The following is a 21366-nucleotide window of genomic DNA, read 5'->3' as shown; positions in this document are numbered from 1 at the left end:
AGCAGATAAAACACAGTCCTTGGACAGGGCAGGTCTGCGGTAAACATCAGCTCTGCCCTGTACAGGCCCTGCAGGCACCTTTCTGAGCCCCCGAGTCGTCATGTGTCCCGGGGCAGGAGCGGTAGAACCTCTGTCCTAGGCTGTGCCATCGGGGTTAACTGGCTTGATGCCTGCAAAGCGCGTGGCCAGGGCCCAGAACCCAGAGTGCCCAGTCAGCAGCAGCTGCTAGCAATAAGATGAGCGTCTTCGCCTGGAAGAGATAAGGCTTTCTGAAGGAGCAGTTCTCTCATCTTCTTCCACACTACATGAGTTGAAAGTTACTTGAGGATGGGAGAGAGGAAAGGAAGAGGGGAGAAAGGGAGCCCTTAGAGAAGACTACGGGAAGGATCCTGGCCCCCAGCCCTTAGGCCACTGAGCAAATGGAGGCCCTGCTGTCCACTGAGAATCCAGGTGCTCAGGGTGCTCAGGGGGGTCGCCCCCTCCCCCCGCCCCCTTGCCCACCTACCCAGCTAGCTCCCTGCCAGTCCTACGTGTTCTCTTCGGTCTTGCAGATTGTGGGCAGAGCCCGGAAGGGCACGAGCACCCAGGCCTGACCGACGGCAGCCAGCATTTCAACTCCTCTTGCTATCCATCCACGTGTATTACGGACATTCTGCTCAGCTACAAGCACCCCGAGGTCTCCTTCAGCATGGAACAGGCAGGCGTGTAATGAGAGACGGAGCGTGAGTGTCACCCTGGCCAGGCCCTCCCCAGCCCTTTGGCCCAGGGCCAGCTCTCGCTCCCATCCGGAGCGCCATCCCTCATGTGGCCAGAACGCTGGGCCTGACAAGGCCACGCCTGCCCGCACGGCCTGTCCACCCCGGCTCTTTCATTAAGTTCTGGGCTGGCTGTTCTTGGCCGGAGCAGGGAGGGACAGAAGAAAGGGCGGGCGCAGTCCCTGGGTTTAGCGAAGGGGCCCAGAACGCCTGGCCCAGCCTGGGTGCTGAGTGCCGGGGCCTCCGTGGGGCTGCTGCAGAGGACAGGGGTGGCGTCCAGCCAGGGTCCTAAGGAAGGGGGTCCTTGAACGCAGGCCTGGAGGATGAAATTTGGCAAGGCCCGTCTCCAGCCGTATTTCTCTTGGCTGTGCAGACACGAGAGGCAGCCTTTCCAGAGAGAGGCCTGTGGTAGAAAATGGGTCAGTGGACACAGTAGCTACCACTGGGTGGCTTTGAAAAATCTTTTTGTTTTTTAACTTTTTTTTATTAAAGTTAATAGATCACAAAGAACATTACATTAAAAAACATTAAAAAACATAAGAGGTTCCCATATACCACACTCCCCACCCCCACCCATCATTTTTGTAAATTGTATTTTTTTGAAGACATATACATAAAAAAAATGTTACATTAAAAAATATGAGGTTCCCATATACCCGCCCCCACTCCTCCCACACCAACAACCTCAAAAAAAAAAAGTCTTTGTCAGGTGGACCTTAAGCCCTCTGGCAAATCTATAACAGAGCCTCTTAAATACCCCAGGTAGAAGCAAACCCGTTGTATTTTTAAAAACGTTTTCAATGGAATAGTTGAGTGCCTTTCTTTTCAAACTAGTTCTCCTCCGTGTCTGCTCTATTTCAGGTTTTGTGAACAGCTTGGGAATGAAGAGGCTCTTTTTAAACCAACAGTATCTAGCAGCATTGCGCCAAATCGCCTTTGTGTTTCTCTCCCCCCGGCATATCGCGGCTCCTCTCCTCACACTTGGCTCATAGTGTGCTGTTCTTTTGGGTTCTGAGAGGGTTTGCCATGTTTGCTTGTATGACCAAGTCACCAGGAAAATAAACAGGAAATCCATGTTCTCCACCTTTTGTGAAGGTGTATTTGGTGTATTTGGGTTGATTTTTTTTTTTAAGTGTTCCCTTTTTTTTTGGTATGTTTTCTTTTGGAGGTGTTTTTCTTTCTCTCGCTTTTTTTTTTTTTTTTTTTGGTGACAGGAGAGCAAAGCAGAGGCCAGAGGACTAAGAGCCACCCCCTCCCCAGTGCCCACAGAGCCCCCAAGCCCCCCCACCCACCTGCAGGAGCAGACGCTGAGGGCTAACCTCCTCTGGAGTCTCAGCGGCTGGGGAAGGGAGACGGGAAGGCATGGGGGCCTTTGACACTTGGAGAGCCCAAATCGGAAAATAAGAAGCCCAAGCCTGGAGCCCGGGGAGGTCTCTTCTGCCGGGGCCCACCGAAAAGCATGTCTGCGCCAGCCAGGGCCATCACAGCGCTTCAGCGTGGCCGGCCGCGGGAGTGTCCCCTCTTTGGTGAAGAACTCGGCTCCGCCCCTCGACCCTGAGAAGGCGGGTGCCTTTTGCCATCCTCTGGCTCTACCCATGCCCTGAGCCCCAGCAGCGGTGCACTTTGCTTTTTGTGTCACCTTTCAGTCTCATTTTATATTGTGCTGTAAAAAGGACTGTTTCTCCTTTTATATATGATATATATATATGCTTTCCCCCTTCGGCCTTTTTGTCACAGGCAAGAACAATAGGAGGTGGCCTTGGGTCCCGCTTCTCTCCTAACCTCCTGCTCCTCCCTGGGCATCCCCAGCCCCTATTTTAACTCTTGATCATGTAGGAATTGTTTTGGGTAAAATGTTGATATTGTTATTATTATTATTATTAATAAATAAAGACAGAAGGAATTTTTTGTTTAAAAGAGAAATGTTTAACCAGATTCTGTTCTACCTGAATTGTGACTTGCACCTTTTGTTCATGTTTTATGTAGACATTGTAACCGTGGCCAGTTCTCACTCGTGCCAGTGCCAGATGTAGTGGACTCTTCCCCTGTTGAAGCAGTGCATATAGGCTAGCTGCTGTTTGTCCTTCTCTTTCTTTTTCTTCACTGTTAGAAACCAAAGTCGTCTCTGCTGGCTGGGGGCTGCGAGAAGATCTGGGTTTGACTCCTTCTGATCTTCCAAACCAGGAAGAGATGTTAAATCTTCTGACTCTCGATCCTTTTTTCTAAGAAAGGAGAGTAAAAGCACCCTAGGTCCCCCGAGCCTCTCGCCCTGAATTTGCACAGAATAAAGCAGGGGCCCAGCATGACCGTCCCGAGGTGGCCCGCAGGATCCCCCGCGCAGACTGCCTAGCTCCACTGATCCTGGCAGCTCAGTTCCTGGACTCAGTATCCCTCGAGTGGATTTCTGTAGCGCAGGGGCCTTTCTCAGGATCTGTCCCGTATTTCCATGATCCCCAGTCCCCACCCCCACCCCGCCCCCACCACACAGACATACTTGGTGGGACCACCAGCTGCTCACCAGAAGGGGGCTACCAAGAAAGCTCTGAAAGCTTCTGTTTGGGCTCATTCCAACCCTGATGTCCCTCTAACTCACGCCATCCCACCCCACACACGCTCAGCCTGTTCTGTTTACATGATACTGTATTTCTGGAAGAGCTGATTGCCACCCTCCAACAACCACCCGGACGGAAGCCAGTGAGCCTACTAACCGTGCCATCTTGCGACTACATTTTTTAAAAGAAATCATTGCTTTGTATTGTAGTAACCAATATGCGCAGTTATATGTTGAATGTATATGAATATACTTTCCTAATTCTGTTATTTTTAAATGTCAGAAGTATTCTTTTCTTCCTCATTTATGTTGAACTAAAAAAGGATTAAAAAAAAAAAAAACCTCCAGACCCAAGTTGCAGTAAGACCTTTAGTCCTTTTTTTGTAGGGTACTTACAACTCAGTAACTTAGTTGGACAGTAGGGGATTAAGAAAATAAAATACTGATTGTGATTTTAAGTTGATATATTATTTGTGCATCCAGGTGGGTGGAAGTTAGAAATACTAGAGGCAGAAAAGGTCTAGGGTGGAGTTTGGGTGATTCATTATCTCACCCCGCCTTGTGAAACTAGCGTTCTCTAGAAGCCTGAACTCAGACTCACACTGTCTCCAGGCACCCACCTTAGACTCTGCCCTTTCACAAGGGAGCATTCGAGTTTGCTGAGGGAAGGAGTTTCTCAAAGAGTTGTCCCAGGCTGGGACCTTTACGAGGTAACCCCAGTGAGACTGCTGATAGGATGGTCAAGTAAGTGTTGGGATAGAAGGGGGACTTTTCCTATTATTTCCCCTCTTTTCCACACCTGGACTCTCTAAAAGGCAGGGTAGAATTTCCGGCAGGAGCCCAGGCATGGCTAAGGGATAGCTGATTGAAGGACCTCTATGAAGAAACTCCTGAAGCTGGGTATATTAACGGCATTTGTAGAAAGAATAGTGAGAAAGGGGGGTGTGCATCAGCCTTCCAGTAAGAAGTAGCCAGGAAATCATTTAGAACAGGAAAGGTCTTTCTCATGAAGGGTCTTAAGAAAGGCTTCTAGAAATCCTTTTGAGTCCATACACTAATATAGGTGAGGGAAGAGGATGTGACTCAAGTGATTGGGCTTCCGTCTACCACATGGGAGGCCCCAGGTTTGGTTCCCGGTGCCTTCTGGAGAAGGCGAGCTGGTGCGGCGGGCAGGCATGGTGAGCTCACACAACAAGATGACACAACAAAAAAGACAGGAAAGACAATAAGAGACAACGGATCAGGGAGCTGGGGCGGTTCAAATGATTGAGTGCTTCTCTTCCACATGGGAGGTCCTGGGTTCGGTTCTAAAGAGAAGACGAGCAGCCAGGGCACACAGCAAATGGACACAGCGGACAGTGAGTGCAAACAATGGGGGGGATATAAAACATCTTTTAAAAAATTAGGTATGTCGCTCGAACCACAGTGATACACTCATGCCTTTCAACAACCTTTTGTAATAGGTGCCATCCCATCCTTCAATTGGCTAGGGTGCCTTTGGGCTAGAGCTAGAATGAGCTTGGGGAGGAAACCAGGCTGTTTCCTGGATCTACAGGAGATCGCTGAGCTTGAGCTTTCTTACTCAACCACTACAAGGAAGAGGGCTGGTGTGTCCCCCCAAGGAGCCAGACCCCTGTCCGTGCTGCTTGCAGGTGAGCTCTGCCCTCGCCTTAGTCTCCTGAGCAGGAGGGCAGGAGAGAATTGGGCGGCACAGTGATCATAATGCCCAGCCCTGGGGGCTAACCTGGGGTCCTCTCACCAACAGCTGCAACAGAATTGCCAAGCCGGAAAAGCAGGTGAGGGGAGAGATGTCTCCTGCCTGCCCTGCTCAGCCAGAACCTCTCCCCCACCCCACCCCACCCCGCCGCCCCCAAGCATGCAGTCCCAGCCTGCACCACGCGCTCTAGGGGTAGACAGTGGAGAGTGCACCAGGGCTTCCCGAGGCTCTTCCCAAGGCCCGTGCCTCCACCTGGGCCTCTACCGGAGGCCCACAGGTGACCACCCAGCAGCTGGCAGCCAGGCCTCCCGAGGCCCCACCCACAGGCGACCACCCAGCAGCTGGCAGCCAGGCCTCCTGAGGCCCTATCGAGCCAACGCCTCCAAGCGAGCCAGTCGGCGGGCTGCCCTGTTCTCACCAGCAGAACCAGTGACAGGAGCTGCTCTGGCAGCCTGACAGGGACAGTTACCTGGGAAAGTGCTTTGGCCACTAAAGAACTGTGCACAGAAGACCTACCGTTTGCGAAGTGCTAGGGACCCTTCTAACAGTTTTGCATACGTGATGTATTCATTTCCTATTGCTTGCATAACAGATTGCCACAAACTTAGTGGCTTAAAACAACATAAATTTATTATCTTACAGTGTTGGAGGTCAGAAGACCAAAATGCTTCTCACCAGGCTAAAATCAAGGTGGCAAAAGGGCCGTGTTCCTTTCAGTGCCCTGGGGGAGAATCCTCCACGCCTTGTCCAGCTTGTCCAGGCTCCCCCCTCCCTTGTGCAGGCTGCTCCCATCCCTGTCCAGGCTCCCCCCTCCCTTGTCCAGGCTGTCCCCCTCCCTTGTCCAGGCTGCCCCCCTCCCTTGGCTCATGGCACTGCGACCTCTGCTTCCATGGGCACCTTGCCTCCCTCTTAAAGGACTAGTGATTATACTGGGCCCACCTGGATAACCAGGATTCTCTCTCCATCTCAAGGTCTCTGACTTAACCACACCTCTCCACCTGCTGTTGCCATGGAAGGTAGCATGTTCACAGGCTCCAAGGTCATGGCTGGAGTGGGTGGGGCATATTCTGCCAACACACATGTAATCCCTATTATAACCCTAGGAGACGCACATTCTATCATATCTTCGTTTAACTGATAAGAAGAAGCAGGCATGGGGAGTTTATGTAACCTGCCAAGGTCTTACAGCTAACAAGTGACTGAGTGACCAAGCTGAGACGCCAGCCTCAGGCATCTGCCTTCTCTGAGGTGAACAGCCTGAGGCCAGGCGGAGTCCACGGAGCCCTGGGGCCAGCCTCTCCAGGGTCCAGCAGCCCCGGGCACCAGGCTGGCTCTGAGAGCGTAGGAGGGCACATGGCACACCTCTGCCCTGGGGGCCAAGTCCAGAGGCCTTGGGTTCTAGGTCCAGCCCTACCTCTAACTCCCCGAGAGACTGGGCAAATTCCTTCCACTCTGTTCAATTTCCTCGTCCACACGAGGTGGGGCTGCAGAGTGGCTGAAGCAGTTGATCTCAAAGTTCCTCTCGGCTTGGACATCCACATGCTCTATGACTCAGGCTCTGCCAGCAGGCCAGTGTGGGCGGTCTTGGGCATTCCAGAAGAAACCTTACAAAGCGGCAGAGCAAATACCAGAGCGCACGCATTACGTTGGCAGGATCTCACACAGTCCTCTCCCCGCCTTGAAAACGGGGTATTCCTGTCCCATTTTACCAATAGAAGGCTGAGACTCAGAGCACAACTGGAAAGATCCTCCAGCAAGTAGGAGGCAAAATGAAATGGGCTCTCTCCGAGCCAGGGTCTTGCCCCCACACCCAAGAGCTGGTATCCATTCTCGCCTGTGTGTGCACAAATAAAAATATGGGCACTGCCCAGAGGTTTCCATTCAAATACGTGCATTCAACTTCAGTAGCTGTCCTTTATCCTGAAAGCCTTTTCTTTCTTGAAGAGATGGTCCTCAGATGGTAAGATAGGTTTTTTTTGGGAGGGTGGAAAGTATTATTACATGACAAATTAAAAGTTATCAATCCCATGTTGGTCTCCAGAGTTTGCTCTGAAATGTCCTCAGTCTGGGCTCTCAGGGTGGGAACCACTGAGCCACTCCAAGCTCCCCCCCTCCCCAGGAAGCTCCTGGGGCCACCCATTCGTTCCCTCCGATGTACAGATTTGGGGAGTGTTGCAGGTGTCCAGAGAGAGAAAGGGGTGTGCAGGGGCTCTCGGACCAGGGATGAGCTGTGTCGGGGCGGGGGGGGGGGATGTCTGCTGCCGTTGCAGGGAGGGGCAGGGGCAGGGGCAGGGGTGCAGCGTGAACCATCTCCCCTGAGCAAGGGCAGGGAGGATGGGGGGTCGGCTAGAGGAGCAGAGGAATGCCAGCCGGCTCCGTCCTTCTTCCCCCCCTCCCGTCCCCTGCGGCACTGGCACAATAGACAATTGTGCACCACCCCCTCGCTGACCCTGACCCCCACGGGTGGGAGGGGGATGGGCACCACCAACCCCGAGCCTGGCCCCCACCGCCCCACCCCGCCCCCTTCCGATCCTTGATCCCTGGCCCTGCAGCCCCCGCAGCTTCCTGTTTGTCCGCTCTATTTGCCCAGCCCAGGGGACAGAGCTGATCCTTGAACTCTCAGTTCCACATGGCCAGGACCTGAGCACAGCCCCGAGGCTTATCAGCCTCCAGGCTCGGCCCCTGCGGGGCGACATAAATAGCCCTGGGGAGAGCTGCTGTGCACAGAGGCTGCAGGTAAGTGCCGCTGCCCCCTCCCAGGGACCCTGGCCTCCCAGGCTCTAGGCAGTCCAGGCTCAGGCTTGGGACACTGGCTCCAGCTCCTGCCCCCACCGGGCCCTGGGGACCCTGGGCCCTCCCCCGCTTCTCGCCCCTCCCCCTGTCCTGGCTGGAATGGGGAGTGGGGGAAGGCCAGGGGCTCTCCTCAGCCAGGCCCCTCTTCTCCGACAGGTCACCCCTGTCCCTTCAAGATGAGAGCTGTGGCGCTGACCTTGGCTGTGCTCTTCCTGACCGGTAGGTGCCCCCACGCTGGGGGATCCCACAAACACCGGGCGCGGCCCCTCTACTCCCTGGGCACCGGGCGCGGGGCTTCCACTAACCCCAGCACCGCGCCTGCTCTCTCCCAGCCTCCCAGCCGGGTCCTGCCGCTCAGGTCCCGTCCCACGGGGCAGGCCTGAGCGGGGTGTCCCCTCTCCCCCGCCCAGGGAGCCAGGCTCGGCACTTCTGGCAGCGAGATGAGCCCCAGGACCCTTGGGATCGAATGAAGGATTTTCTGGGCATCTACTTGGATGCTGTCAAGGAGAGCGGCAGAGACTACGTGGCCCAGCTGGAAAGCTCCACCGTAGGGAAGCAGCTCAAGTAAGGACCGAGCCCCGGGGTGGGGGTGGGGGACAGTGGGGAGCCTGGACGATGGCGGTGCCGGGCTGCAGTTTGATGAGCTGGACCCCGGAGAAAGCCTGGAGGGAGGGCCTCAGGCCTGGCCACAAGCCATCCAGCAGGAAGGGACAGAGCCAGGTACCGTATCCTGCTTCCAAGTCCACAAGCCCCTTCCATTCCGAGCCCCCTCCTCAAGGGAAGCCTGTCCTTAGAGGTGGGAGGCTTGAAACGCAGAGGGGTGCTTCTTAAAAGGCCCTGCTCCGGGGACGGGCAAGCCTGGGCTCCAGGCCCAGCTCTGTCTCTCACCAGCTGCATAAGCTTGCATGGGCGTCTGCACCGCACTGCGCCTCGGTCCCTCTGTAGAATGGGACACGGGGACAGGAAGGGGAACTAGGTAAGGTGGAAAGAGCTAGGTGGAGAGCCTGCCCCCACCCCTGACCAGCTCGGGCGAGCTGGGGCGCTGGGCCTCCAGCTCCCGGGGAGTCCAGGGTCCCCGGGGGGGCCACCCCTCAGCCCCTCTCTCCCGCTTCAGTCTGAAGCTCCTGGACAACTGGGACACGTTCAGCAGCAGTGTCACCAAACTGCGCGAGCAGCTCAGCCCAGTGACCCAGCAGTTCTGGGATAACCTGGAAAAGGAGACGGCAGGGCTGAGGCAGGAGCTCAGCCAGGACGTGCAGGAGATCAAGCAGAAGATGCAGCCCTACCTGGACGACTTCCAGAAGAAGTGGCAGGAGACGGCGGAGCGGTACCGCCAGAAAGTGACGCCGCTGGGCGAGGACGCGCGCCACAAGCTGCAGGAGCTGCAGGGGCAGCTGGGCGAGCTGGGCCAGGAGGTGCGCGACAGCGTGCGCACCTACGTGGACTTGCTGCGCTCGCAGCTGAGCCCCCACAGCGAGGAGCTGCGCCAGCGGGTGATGGCCCGGCTCGAGGCGCTCAAGGAGGGCGGCGGCGCCAGCCTCGCCCAGTACCAGGCCAAGGCCTCAGAGCAGCTGCGGGAGCTCGGCGAGAAGGCCAAGCCCGCTTTCGAGGACTTCCGGCAGGGCCTTCTGCCCGTGCTGGAGAGCCTCAAGGTCAGCTTCCAGAACGCCCTGGATGAGGCCTCCAAGAAGCTGAAACCCAGCTGAGGGGCCCACCGCCGCTGGGGCGGCCTGCCGGACCCTAGGGTGGCCCTCTCCTTGACTTCCCCTGCCCATCTCGCGCTTTCTTAGAATAAACATTTCCAACTTTTCCAACTTGGGAAGCGGCTTCTTTGCCTGGCGAGCCGGGCGCTGGCGGGGGCGCCTGGGGGAGCCTGCCGGGGGCTTTGGCCAGGGGCAGGGACTTTGTTGATTTGCCAGTGGGAGCCCATCGGCTCAGAGGGAGCCTCTTAAGGGCCTTAAAGTTGCGGGACCTGCTGGCGCCTGGCTGGGTGGGGCTCGGGGTGGGAATGAGGTAGTGGAGTCCCATGCTCAACATGTCCCAAACAGGAAATAGCAGAGGACCACACACAAAACAGCAGGTGACCAATGCCAAGGGTCCCAGGAATTAGGTCCTGCAGCCCTGTCTGAGGAGGGTCAACGTTGGCTTTGCTTGGAAGAAAGGGGCCCCTGTCTCCAGAGGGCAGGTGACAGCCTCTTCCAGGCCCTGGATCCGAGGGGTGTGGCATGGGCCCCAAGGTGCTCTTGGGATGAAAGGATTTGGGCAGGTCCAAATGAAGAGCTGGGGGCTTGCTCCTTCCTCCTTTACTAATTCAACATACACTGAAACAAACGCTTCCCTCTGGGTCACAAGGGCAGCGTTCACTCTGGGCACGTCCACCCTACCAGAAAAAGCCACCCAGGCTCGGCTGTGGAAGACAGCCACCCACCCAGGGGCTCCAAGCCCTGCGCCCCCCTCTTTCTGCTAGCTCTGGCCTGAGTCAAATACAATCACCACCTCTTGCAGGTGATTAGCACACCTTTATTTCCAAGGTGCTTTCATAACCGTCGGTCACTGCATCCTTTCCGAAGTCCCGGGGTAGGTTGCCATTAAATCCACTTGACGGAGGAGGGCGCTAGAGCTTGGAGATGCGGAGTTCCTCACCGAGGCTGATGAGCAGCGTGGGCTAGCTGGCCCCAGGCATCCGTAATTACTACAGATATTTAACAATGAAGCTGGGACCAGGCACTCAAGTTCCTGTGGACGTGCACACGGGTGCATTCTCACAAGTACATCCCTCTGCACACCCATGTACATAAGTCACCGCGTGCATGCCTGTGGCTTCGCAGGGCTGGACAGTGCATTCTTGGAAACGTCCTGGCCCTCTCCTCCCAGGGCCTCGAGCAGGCCACTAGCTAATCTGGCCTTCCTCCACCTCCCACAGCCTAACAACCTCCCGGATAATGGAGTGGGTTTTTCTTAGTTCCTAAGCATTCGGAGCTACAATGTTTGTCAAGCCCAGGTTTGGCTGGGGGTCGTTTTCCACATGTGGGGTGCTGAGCTCCTGGTTTTCAGCTGGGCTAGAAGAGAGACCCAGGTGGATTTCCAAAGAGGGGGCAGACGGCTCGGAGAGGGCACCGGCGGGGCTGGCTGTGCTGCTGCCGGGGAAGGAGCCTCCTCCCCGCCCCCCGCCCTGCTGTCAGGCTAAGGGGGCTTCCGCACCAGCTGAGCGGAACGAGGGCAGCTGACCTGCGCCCGAGGCCTGGCCTGGCCCCTCGTTGGCTCTGCGATGCTGGGCAAGGGCCTGCACCTCTCTAGGTCTCAGTTTCTCCACCTGAGGAGTGGGGGGTCCTGCTTAAATGGAATGTGGTTCTGGAGCCCTTGGAAATGAACGTCGACTGGACGGGGGAGATGCAAAGCCTCTGTCGGGGTGGCCGCGTGTTCCTTCTTGGTTCCTGGGACCCTGTCCCCACCCTCCAGGGGACGTGAGCTAGCCTGTAACAACACGGGCCACCCTTTCCCAAGCCCCTTCCATTTGCCAGGTGCTACGCCAGCCACACCCACACACTGTCTCCCTACATTCTCACAGCCAGCCCGCAATGGATGGGGTGTCGCTGTGCCCGCTGTACCAACACTGGAGCCTCGTTGTATCTTACAGCAGCTGCTGCCCGCCCCCCGCCTCCTTCCCCTCAAGTGTGGTGGAGAGAGGCCGGGGAAAGTGCCCAGCAGCCCCACAGTTTTGGTGAACACAATCACAATTCTGATGATGACGTCAAATGCCAGCCCTGTTCCTGGCACCGAGGGCACACTCGAGTCGCACTGTTCAGGCCACGGAGGTTTGTCAGAATTCTTTCAAAGCGATCTTCCTGTTTGGTCACCACACAAACCCGTCGAGGCAGGCAGAGTCAACAGGGCTTTTCCTACTCTTCCTCGGCTCCTAAGAGGACCCTGGAACCCAGGCCTGCCTGAGTTGGTGGCAGCCCCCTCCCGGCCCCACCCCCAAGTACACATGGCACACGTGGGCTGTCGGGCTCATGGCAGTTCTCATCTAGCTTTATTGGGAGGACAGCAGGCCCCGGGGGTAGGCCAGGTCTGGGGTGGGGTGGCAAGGGGCACCGAGAATGCTGTCCCTTTCAAGCATCCTGCCAGGGCACTCTGGAGGCAGCCCACGGGGTGGCCGGATGGGTGGTCTGGGGTGTCGTGGTCTCAGACGGCCTCAGGGTCTGGTGCTGGGCTGGCCTCCGGGGCCAGATCCCAGAAGCTGGAGAACTTGATCTTAATCGAGCCCCAGTAGTCCTGCAGAGAGCTGAGGCTACTGGTCATCCAGTCGCTGGGCAGGAAACGCGGGAGGGGAAGCAGTCAGCCACTGCGGGGGGCCGCCACCCATACCCCCCCCCCCACCCCCGGCTCCCTCTCCCCGCCTACAGCTGCCAGCCCTGGCAGAAAAGATGCTGAGAGCGGCCGAGGGACGGAGGCGAGGAGCCCGTTCCCCTGGGCCGGCCCCTGTGCCCCAGGGGTGAGGCAAGCTGGAGTGGGGAGACAGAAGGTCAGGGCCACCGGCGCTAGGGCAACGGCTCCGCATGGGGTGGGCACAGGGAGGCGCTCTCGCATCTGGACAGACCACGGAGTGACTGGGCAAGTCACGTAACCTCTCGGAGCCTCCATTTGCTCATCTGCCAAATGGGACACTGATTCCCACTCTGCGGATTAAGAACGCTGGCGAGCGCCCCGGCCCTGTAAGTGGCAGCAGGGGTGGGGCGTGGAGGGGAACGGTGGCCAGAGGGGTGGGCAGAGGGGCAGGCTCCTGCAGGGTGGGGGGAGCGGGGACGGGAGGGCGGGGCGCACCTGGCCTGCTGGGCCACCTGGGACTCTTGCATGCTGGTCAGCGCGTCCTGCGCCGTCTTGGAAGCATGCTGCACGTAGCCATGCATGAGGCCCAGGAGCGTCTCGTCCTCCTTCTCGACGGCCCCTGTGGAGAGAGCACGGCTGAGCCGGCGGCTCGGCCTTGGGGCCACCCCTCAGGGCCCGGGGGTCCCCAAGCCGCCTCCCGGGGGCCCTGTCCCCAGCCCAGACCCCCCAACGTGCTTACGGGCGGAGGCCAGGAGCGCCAGGAGGGCAGCAGCGAGGAGCACCCGGGGCTGCATGGCACCTGCGTTCCTGCAGGGGAGCAGCCTGTGAGGGGCACCCCGAGCCCCCCCCACCCCCCGCTGGGCTCCTCCCTGAGGAAATGGTGGAACCTGAGCTGGGGGCCAGCCGGAGAAGGGGGCTGCTCCCACGCTGACACCGGGAGGCCACGGGCTCTCAGCCAGGCCCAGGGGGCGGCGGCCGGGGCGGAGCAGAGAACCCACCGGCCTGGGCTCTGCAGCTAATGTGCTGTGTGACTTGGGGGTGGTTGCTCTCCCTCTCCAGGCCTCAGTTTTCCTGTCTGGGATAGGACTGGGGTGTCTGAGGCTTCTTCCAGCCCTAAGCATTGAGAATTAGGGGAAAGTCTGCAGACCAGGGGCCAGCCCGCTGCGGGTTCCAGTCCCAGCCGTGCCCCCATGTCCACTGGGCTGTGGGCAAGAGTCGTCCCCCCGCCCCCGGGGCCTCGTTTCCCCGTGTACAAGAGGTGGGGGGCATTCTGCAAGCCCCAAGGCCTCTTTGGTTCTAGCAAGTTCTACTGCAGGCTCGGCTGCCTCGGCCACGCAGGGACCCTCGGCTGCCCCTCCCCTCCTGCTCTCCTCCCCAGGGGATTACCTGGAGCCGCTGCTTCTTGGGATGGACTGAGCAGGCAGACAAAGAGGCTTCTGACCTCTTATATAGCTCCCAGGCCAGCGGGCACCGAGGGCTCCGCGAGCTGGGCAAAGGTCACCCGCCGCCCAGTCCAGACCGGGCGCAGGTGGCCAGTGGCAGCCAGGCCTGCTGGGAGAGTTGGGAAATCTCTAGGAGGCTGTGGGAGCCCACGCTGCAGGGGAGATGGGCTCAGGAACTGGGTGTGCCAGGGCCTGGGGGGGGTCCCCTTCCTTCCTAGCGGGGTGGCTCCCCAGGGAGAGGCTGGTGGATGGGAGAGGGACTGAGGGGACAAGCCAGGGGCCCCCGGCCCACCCCAGCCGTTCCCGTGGGAGTTTTCAGGTCCCTCCCCCTCCCTCAGCTTCCCTCCCCCACCCCAGCCCTGAAAACGACCTGGACGGGGAGGTGGGGGCCGTGGGCTTTTTGGAACTGTCCCCCCTCGGTGGCTTTGTCCCCCTCTCGATGGGTCTAGAGAGTGAAGTCACAGTAGACCCAATAGTACGGCTAGTGTGGGGTGGGGGTGACAGGTGAGTCACAGCCCCTCGCCCCCACCCCACCTCCTGGCGACACTCCCAGGTGCCGCTCACCAGCGGCTGCCCCCTGCTGAGCCCCGGGGCAGGGGGTGATGGGAGAAGGGCAAAGGTCGCCCTGAGGGTAAGCTTCGCCCTCCCACCTCCCCCCTCACCTTGCCCTTTGGACCCACTGATAACACTCCCCGGGTCAGGAGTCGGCTGGTGGCTGGGAGCCCCCCAGGTGGACGCCCCCTCAGCTGCCTCAGCTCTGAACGAGCAAATCCTGCGGACCCCCGGAGTGGTGGGTGCCTGGAAGGCTGCGGAGGGGGAGAGCGGAGAACAGACTGGCCTTCCGGGAGAGGCCGGGCCCTTCTCCTGGGGCGAGGTGCGCCCTGGGCTGTGGCCTGGGTGGCAGGGTCGGGGGCTTTGTCCTCCGGGTGCTGGGACTTCTGAGCCAGGAAGAGCTAGGTTTCCACGACGCCTTCATATGCTCCAGGGCATCTCAGAGACTGGCTTCTCTCCTCGGTTAAACGGGGATAGAACACTGATCTGCCGGAGTAAGCCGGAGAGGAGAGCCCACGGGCACAGCAGCTGGCCCACGGAGGGAGCTCGTTAGATCTTTCTCTTCCTCTCCAGCGCCCTGTTCCTTCCCAGGCAGCACTGTCTGGAGGCAGGAAAGAGGCTTTTGGCCTCAAGGAGCAACTAACCCCACAGTGCAAACTCAGAGAGGCCTGACAAAGTTTTATCCATGGCTGGGATTTGAAATTTTTCTATTAGACATTCATTTCTTCGGCTTACAATGTAGCTATTAAAATGCAAATCATCAGAATCCCGTGAGGTAGACATTATTCCTCCCACTTTATAGGTGAAACCTGAGGCTTAAAGGGGAAGAGCCCTCCTGACCAGCACACAGCCCATTCGTGGGAGAGCTGGGGACCAGAATCTAGGTCTTCAAACACCGGGGCTGGTACCAAAGGGCCTGGGAAACGAAACCCTTGAAGACACCGCAGAGTCAATCGTTTCAGGAGCTCTTCCCGGGAGCAGACTTTGCTGATGGGGTGGGAGGGAAGGAAGGGGATTAGGAGGTTGCCAGCAGGTTTCCATCCCTGCCAGGTGGACAGGAGCAGGTGCCCGTGAGGTGGGAAGGAACCCTCCACCACATCTGCCTGCTGTACAGGTGGGGCCGTGGCTCAGCTGGGGGTGGGGAGTGCCTGCCCGCGGCCGTGGACCCCCCGACCCACGGGGCCAGGTCCTGCCGGGCGCCGGCGCCGTGCGCAGAGGGGCTGCCGAGGCCGGCTGGCGGGCAGGCTGCTCTGTCCCTCGCCAGCTCCTGTCCTCTAGGACGGGGCGCCGCATCTCTTGCTCTCGCTCTCCCAACACAAAGCCGGCGACAGAGAGACGCGAGATCCACGCCCCGGCTTTTGGAAATGGAGGCCGTCATCAACGGCCCGTGTCCCCGACCCCTGGGAGGCCGCGCCCGCTCCAGGCCTGAGGCCGAGCCCCGGGGGCTGGACACGCACGCGCCCAGAGTGTGGCCCTCCAGGGGCGCCAGACACACGCACCTCTGGACCGGCCACGTGCTGGCAGCACTTGCTGTCTAGGCCATGAGTCCAAGAGGCCAAACGACGGCTGAGGTGTCCTCTGTGACTCACTCCCCACCTAATCTCAGCTCCAGGGACAGGGGACAGCACGCTGACGCTCCGCGCCCCCACCCAGGCAGGTGGGCGCCCTCGCCAGGACCGACGGGCCACTGAGGCAGGGCAGCGAGCCTGTCAGAGGCCAGGCCTGGCCCAGCGCCTAGCGAGCACAGGCTGCTCCGTGGGCTAGCTCGCTCACTCCCCACAGCCGGGAGGCGGCCGCTAGGATCATGCCAGAAAGGTTAAGCGGGTGTCCCCAAGGCCACACAGGCGGTAAGTGGTGGAGTCCAGGTGCAATCCCAAGGGGTCGGATTCCAAACCCTGAACACCTGCTGAGAGATGCCACTGGCTACTCCGGGAAGGCAGGAGCTCCCTGACGCTGGAGTGGACCACGGGGGGCCCGGGGAACCCCTGTGGAGACCCTGCAAAAGGCGTGCGAGCATCAGAATGCCCTTAAGCTCTCTTCAGTCCCGCGACACATCCAGCCCTTTCTGGGACATGAAGTAACAACGAGCTGGTAAACCAGGCTGGCACTTCATTTTATGGATGAGAGGAGCCCAGCCCCTCACTCAGGGAGAAACCAATAAGGCAACACAACGAACACGCAGCCCTGGGTCAGCGAAGGCGGTGCGGTCCACAGGGGGACCCACGCTGACCGCGTCTTCCACGATCCTCGTGAAACCCACGTCTAGCCAGAAGACCTCCTGGGCAACCCCACCGTCACCCTCACCCCATCCCCGGGTGAGGGGCCCCGGGCCCTGCGATTCTGCTCAAGCCCACGGCCCCTGCCCCGGGGTGTGTGGCTTGGGGGTGGGGGCAGGCAGGCACCCCCACTGCCTCCCGCCTCCGGCTGGCCTGCTGCTGCCGCCCTGCGCCAAGCCCACCGGGGACCCTGCAGCAGAGAGCTCGCAGATGTCAGCTCTCCCCCACGCCCTGCTTTGGTCCAAGTCAGGAAAACCATATTACTGAGAATAATAGCAACAACTTATTGTTTAGGGCTTTGTGCCAGGCCTTCTACTACCCAGGTTGCAAGCCGAACAACCCCACCGCTCAGGGGAGAAACTGAGGCTCAGGGAGGTGAATAACCAGACCAGGGCAGTGGCGGGGCACGGGGCAGGCTTACGCTCAGCCCCTCGGTCCAGGGCTCTGCCTGCCCCTCCCACCTGCCCAAAGGCTCTCAAGGGCCCCCTCCTCCCAGGTCGCAGCCCTCTCCCCGTATCTGCAGCCCTGCGCACTGGAAGGATGAGGGCTCGGTGGCAGATGTGCATGTGGGGGCCCTCTCTAATGGGGCAGATAGGGGAGACGTGGACTTTGTCCCCCCCAGGCCTGGCACAGACCCAGAGCTGCCTGCAGGGCCTCTGGGGCTTCGGTCCCAGGCTCAGGGGCTCCCCCGCGCCTTTTCTCCCACAGCTCTTGCCCCGCCCCCTTCCGTAACAGGTGGGGCGCAGCCCAGGACAGCTTCTCCCGACAGCCTCCCAAGCCCCGGTCTGCTGTCAGCTTCCACGTAGCCTTAAGGTCACTAAAGTCCAAGAGGCCTCCTAAGAATGTGTCACCTTCCAGCGTGGAGTCACACGGGGGAGGGAGGCGGGGAGAGCAGTCCAGCAGGGGTTTAAATGCCCGGCCGGCTCCGCGCTTCGGGCAGTGGGGACAGCAGCACAGGTGAGCTGCCTGGGACCTCTCCTCGGGCTCCCTCGGATTCCAGGCAAGATCCAGGGCGGTGCGAGACTGCTCGGGGCCAGCGAGGAGCCCAAGATGTTCCTGAAGGCTGTGGTCGTCAGCCTGGCCCTGGTGGTCATCACCAGTAAGTAACAGCTGCCCCTCGATGGGGGCACTCAGGTGGGACCCACCTGTGCATCGAGTGAGGCAGGGTGGAGAGACTGGTGCCGGGGGTGGGGGATGGTTCCGAGAGCCTCTTGGCCCCAGCTGGACCCAAGGACCACCAGGCTCTTGGACAGCTGGCCCGTTGCCAGCTGCTGGCCCCCTGGTGTCGCTGCTGGACCAGCTTCACCTGGCCCTGTGGCTTCGACCTGGCCAAGCGCAGCGGGAAAAGGGTCCCCCCCCCCCTTCCCATCGTGCAGTCCGGAGCCCGGGGCTTGTGCAGAGGGGCACGGACGGGTCCCCATGAAGCGCTCTTGGTCCCCGCCCAGGTGCGCGGGCCGAGGTCGGTCCTGACCAGGTGGCCACTGTGGTGTGGGACTACTTCAGCCAGCTGAGCAGGAACGCCCAGGAGGCTGTGGAGCAGCTCCAGAAGTCGGAACTCACCCAGCAGCTCAAGTAAGAGGGGCGCGGCCCGAGAGGGCTGGGCGGCCGGCCAAGCCCCCTAAAGGCCGAGCAGCGCGTGGCAGGGCCGGGCCGGGAGGCAGGGGACCTCAGCTGGGGGCACCCACTATCCTGCCGCTAAATCCCTGGGGGACCCTGAGGTTTCTGGTTGCCGGGGGGGAGGCTGGACTGCAGGCGGTGCCCTCCTGGTTCACCTTTCTAGAGCCTGACACGTGGCCACAGCCTCGCTGCGGCTGGCGGAGGGGAGGAGGGAAATGCCGTGTGACCTGGGTTCCGATACTGTCCAGAGGACAGGCCTGGGGCACCGTGGGGAAGGAGATGGGGCTGCTTGGAGCCTCGAGGATGGGCACGTGCAAGGCAGTCAGCACCTTGTCACTCTAGAAGACCCTGCAAGAGGCCCAGAGCCCGTTTTCTTAAGAGACAGGCACCCTGTGTCACAGTGACCCCGAGCTGGGAAGGCTCTCGAATTCCAGCTCCTTTACTCTGCAGACAGGGAGGGGGATGCAGTGAGTAGATCCTGGGACAAACTCCACCAAGACGCAGAGGTACAGAGTCGATGTCATAACTTCGTCTCTTATCAGTCTCTCAAATCCTGGGGGAGGGCCAGAAGGGAAACGATGGGTGACCTCGGTGGCTTGAACACTCAGCTGTCCCAGGCAGGTTTGTACGGGCTGAGTAGGACATCAGGGAGAAGGTCCTGCCACGGAACACCGAGTGTAACGGCCGCCTTCCCTGCAGCGCTCTCTTCCAGGACAAGCTCGGGGAAGTGAACGCTTACGCCGGGGACCTGCAGAAGCAGGTGATACCCTTCGCCACCGGGCTGCATGAGAACCTGGCCAAGACGTCCGAGAGCCTGAGGGCGGAGATCCAGAGGGAGCTGGAGGAGCTGCGGGCCAAGCTGCAGCCCCACACGGAGCAGGTGAGCCAGACCATCAGCGAGAAGGTGCACGAGCTGCAGCAGGGCCTGGGGCCCCTCCGCGAGCAGCTGAGCAAGCAGGTGGACACGCAGACCGAGCAGCTGCGGCGCCAGCTGAGCACCTACGTGCAGCGCATGCAGACCGCGCTGCGCGAGAACGTGGGCCCGCTCCAGGACACGCTGAAGCCCTACACCGAGGACCTCAAGACCAAGATCAACGAGAGAGTGGAGGAACTCAAGGGCGGCTTCGTTCCCTACACTGACGACCTCAAGGCCAAGATCGACCAGCACGTGGAGTCGCTGCGTCGCAGCCTGGAGCCTTACGCCCAGGATGTGGAGGGGAAGCTCAGCCACCAGCTCCAGGGACTGGCCTTCCAGATGAAGAAGAACGCCGACGACCTGAAGGGCAAGCTCATGGCCAAGGCCGAGGAGCTGCGGCAGAAGCTGGGGCCGGCTGCGGATCTGATGCACGACAAGGTCAAGGGAAACGTGGAGGGGCTGCAGAAGTCGCTGGCCGACCTGAACGGCCACCTGGACCAGAAGGTGGAGGAGTTCCGCCGGAACGTGGAGCCTTACGGGGAGGCCTTCAACAAGGCTCTGCTGCAGCAGATGGAACAGCTCCGGCAGAAGCTCGGCCCCCAAGCGGGGGCTGTGGAAGACCACCTGAGCTTCCTGGAGAAGGACCTGAGGGACAAGGTCAACTCCTTCTTCAGCACCCTCAAGGAGAAAGAGAGCCAGGACAAGCCCCTCGCCCTCCCCGAGGTGGAGCAGGCGTCCCTGGAGAGCTGAGCTGCTCCTGGCACTCACTGCCCCCCTTTGCTGCCACCTGCCCTGCCCTGCGACCTGCCTGCGTGTCTACCCCAAAGCAGGCCTTGTATGAGCTGGAGGACACATGTCCACTGGGAAGTGGCATCCCCTCTTGCTATTCAATAAAGCTACTGAGAAATTAGTTGCCGTGTGACTCCTTGTTGCTGGGTCGACAGCACGACTCTGCACAGGAAGCTTAGCAGGGGCCAGGCAGGGGTACTCTGGGGAACCCTGAGGGCTGGTGTAGGCAGACGAGGACCCGTGTGCTGGAGAGCACTGTGCGGGGAGTCTTGGAGTGGGTGGTGGAGGGAAGCGGATTTGGCTTAACTGATAGAGCATGGGAGGTCTGCGGTTCAAACCCCGGGCCTCCTGACCCGTGTGGAGCTGGCCCATGCGCAGTGCTGAGGTGCACAAGGAGTGCCGTGCCACGCAGGGGTGTCTCCTTGAAGGGGAACCCCACGCGCAAGGAGTGCGCCCCGTAAGGAGAGCCGCCCAGGGCAAAAAATGTGCAGCCTGCACACACGGAGAGCTGACAAAACAAGATGATGCAACAAAAAGAGACACAGATTCCCAGTGCCACCGGATAATGCAAGGGGACGCAGAAGAACACACAGAGAGCAGACAACCGGGGGGGGGGGGGGGGAGAGAAATAAATAAAAAATAAATCTTAAGAAAAAAGGGGTGGTGGTGGAAAAGAGGTCATGCATTACACACAACTCAGGAATACACCCATTTGTATATAAGTAGCCAATTTTTTTTTTGAGGTTTGGGGGCTGGGGATGGAAACTGGGGCCTCATTATGTGGGAAGCTGGCACTCAACCCCTGAGCCACATCAGCTCCCCTGAGTTGGTTTTGTGTTGTCTGTTTGCTTATTGTTCGTTTTTTTTTGCTTTTAGGAGGCACCGGGAACCGAACCTGGGACCTCCCATAGGGGAAGCAGTTGCTCAACCACTTGAGCCACATACGCTCCCCAGAAAATATTTATTGAAGGCCTGCAATGTGCCAGCCAGTTCTGGGCACCTGACAATGAGCGAAACCATTTTTGTGGCGCTACGTGTCAGACCACGCTTCACGCTGCGGGCACACGGGGGTGAGGCCGGCCCTCCGTGCACGCCATGCTCGGTGCCTCTGCCTCGACTTAGGTCGAGCTGAGCATCCCCTTCACAGAAGCGATTCGTGCTTATTTCCTGAATGATGAGCGATGGGGCCTGGTGATGGGAGGAACCCTGGAGGGGGCGAGGCCGGCGTGCAGCTCTGCTCTGCGCAGGCGCTCCCTGGCCGTCCTGCTCCCAGCGAGGTTGCAAGCCCCCGGGCTAGGGGTGGGCGAAGAAGGAAGTTGGGGGGCTCGTGAGCAGCCCTCTTTGGAATGAGCTCTCCCTCAACCCTTAAAAAACTCCCAGTTGCCCCTGAGAAGGGGCCTCGGAGAAGAGCTGGCTCGAGCCTTGGTCCTGCTGGCTGGACATGCGGCCGTGTCCTCTGACCCCAGCCCTGGGCGTCTCCCCAGCTCCCCTTTCCTTCCCAGAGTGGGGCACGAGCCTTTCCGGGCTTTCTCAGGGGAGGACCCCAACATGCGCCGAGGCAGGCCCCTGGAGACCCCGGGGGTGAGGGCTCACCTTTCAGCCGTGGGAACTTTGGGGCAGGCCAGGGAG

At 59.7% G+C, this 21366-nt stretch overlaps 4 protein-coding genes across 11 annotated transcripts in view; 3 read left to right on the top strand and 1 right to left on the bottom strand.

Annotated features, from left to right (window-relative positions):
• The window catches only part of SIK3 (SIK family kinase 3), a 277323-nt gene extending 273559 nt beyond the window's left edge, over positions 1-3764 (top strand). For all 8 annotated transcript variants that reach the window (XM_071212345.1, XM_071212343.1, XM_071212341.1 and 5 more), the window contains 2 exons: positions 552-722; positions 1617-3764. In XM_071212345.1, coding sequence (XP_071068446.1) covers positions 552-709 — 158 coding nt within the window. In that variant the 3' untranslated portion in view covers positions 710-722; positions 1617-3764. The remainder of the gene's footprint in view (positions 1-551; positions 723-1616) is intronic.
• Positions 3765-7666: 3902 nt separating this feature from the next.
• Positions 7667-9630, top strand: APOA1 (apolipoprotein A1). Its single transcript, XM_058289029.2, has 4 exons — positions 7667-7759; positions 7973-8035; positions 8227-8380; positions 8931-9630. The coding sequence occupies exons 2-4, from the start codon at positions 7993-7995 to the stop codon at positions 9520-9522; spliced, it is 789 nt and encodes a 262-aa protein (XP_058145012.1). The 5' UTR covers positions 7667-7759; positions 7973-7992; the 3' UTR covers positions 9523-9630.
• A 2197-nt stretch (positions 9631-11827) lies between these two features.
• Positions 11828-13646, bottom strand: APOC3 (apolipoprotein C3). Its single transcript, XM_058289030.2, has 4 exons — positions 13532-13646; positions 12885-12952; positions 12641-12764; positions 11828-12125 (listed from the first exon to the last, which is right to left on the bottom strand). The coding sequence occupies exons 2-4, from the start codon at positions 12937-12939 to the stop codon at positions 12002-12004; spliced, it is 303 nt and encodes a 100-aa protein (XP_058145013.1). The 5' UTR covers positions 12940-12952; positions 13532-13646; the 3' UTR covers positions 11828-12001.
• A 3673-nt stretch (positions 13647-17319) lies between these two features.
• APOA4 (apolipoprotein A4) lies at positions 17320-19858 on the top strand. The gene is made up of 3 exons (XM_058289068.2): positions 17320-17514; positions 17861-17987; positions 18732-19858. Exons 1-3 carry the CDS (start codon positions 17466-17468, stop codon positions 19696-19698), a joined length of 1143 nt encoding a protein of 380 aa, XP_058145051.1. The 5' UTR covers positions 17320-17465; the 3' UTR covers positions 19699-19858.
• The last annotated feature ends 1508 nt before the right edge of the window (positions 19859-21366 follow it).

This window comes from Dasypus novemcinctus, chromosome 27, assembly GCF_030445035.2.
Source record: "Dasypus novemcinctus isolate mDasNov1 chromosome 27, mDasNov1.1.hap2, whole genome shotgun sequence".
NCBI classification, from domain to species: Eukaryota; Metazoa; Chordata; class Mammalia; order Cingulata; family Dasypodidae; genus Dasypus; species Dasypus novemcinctus.
Note: the sequence above shows the minus strand (reverse complement) of the source record. Positions and strands in the feature narration are given on the sequence as shown.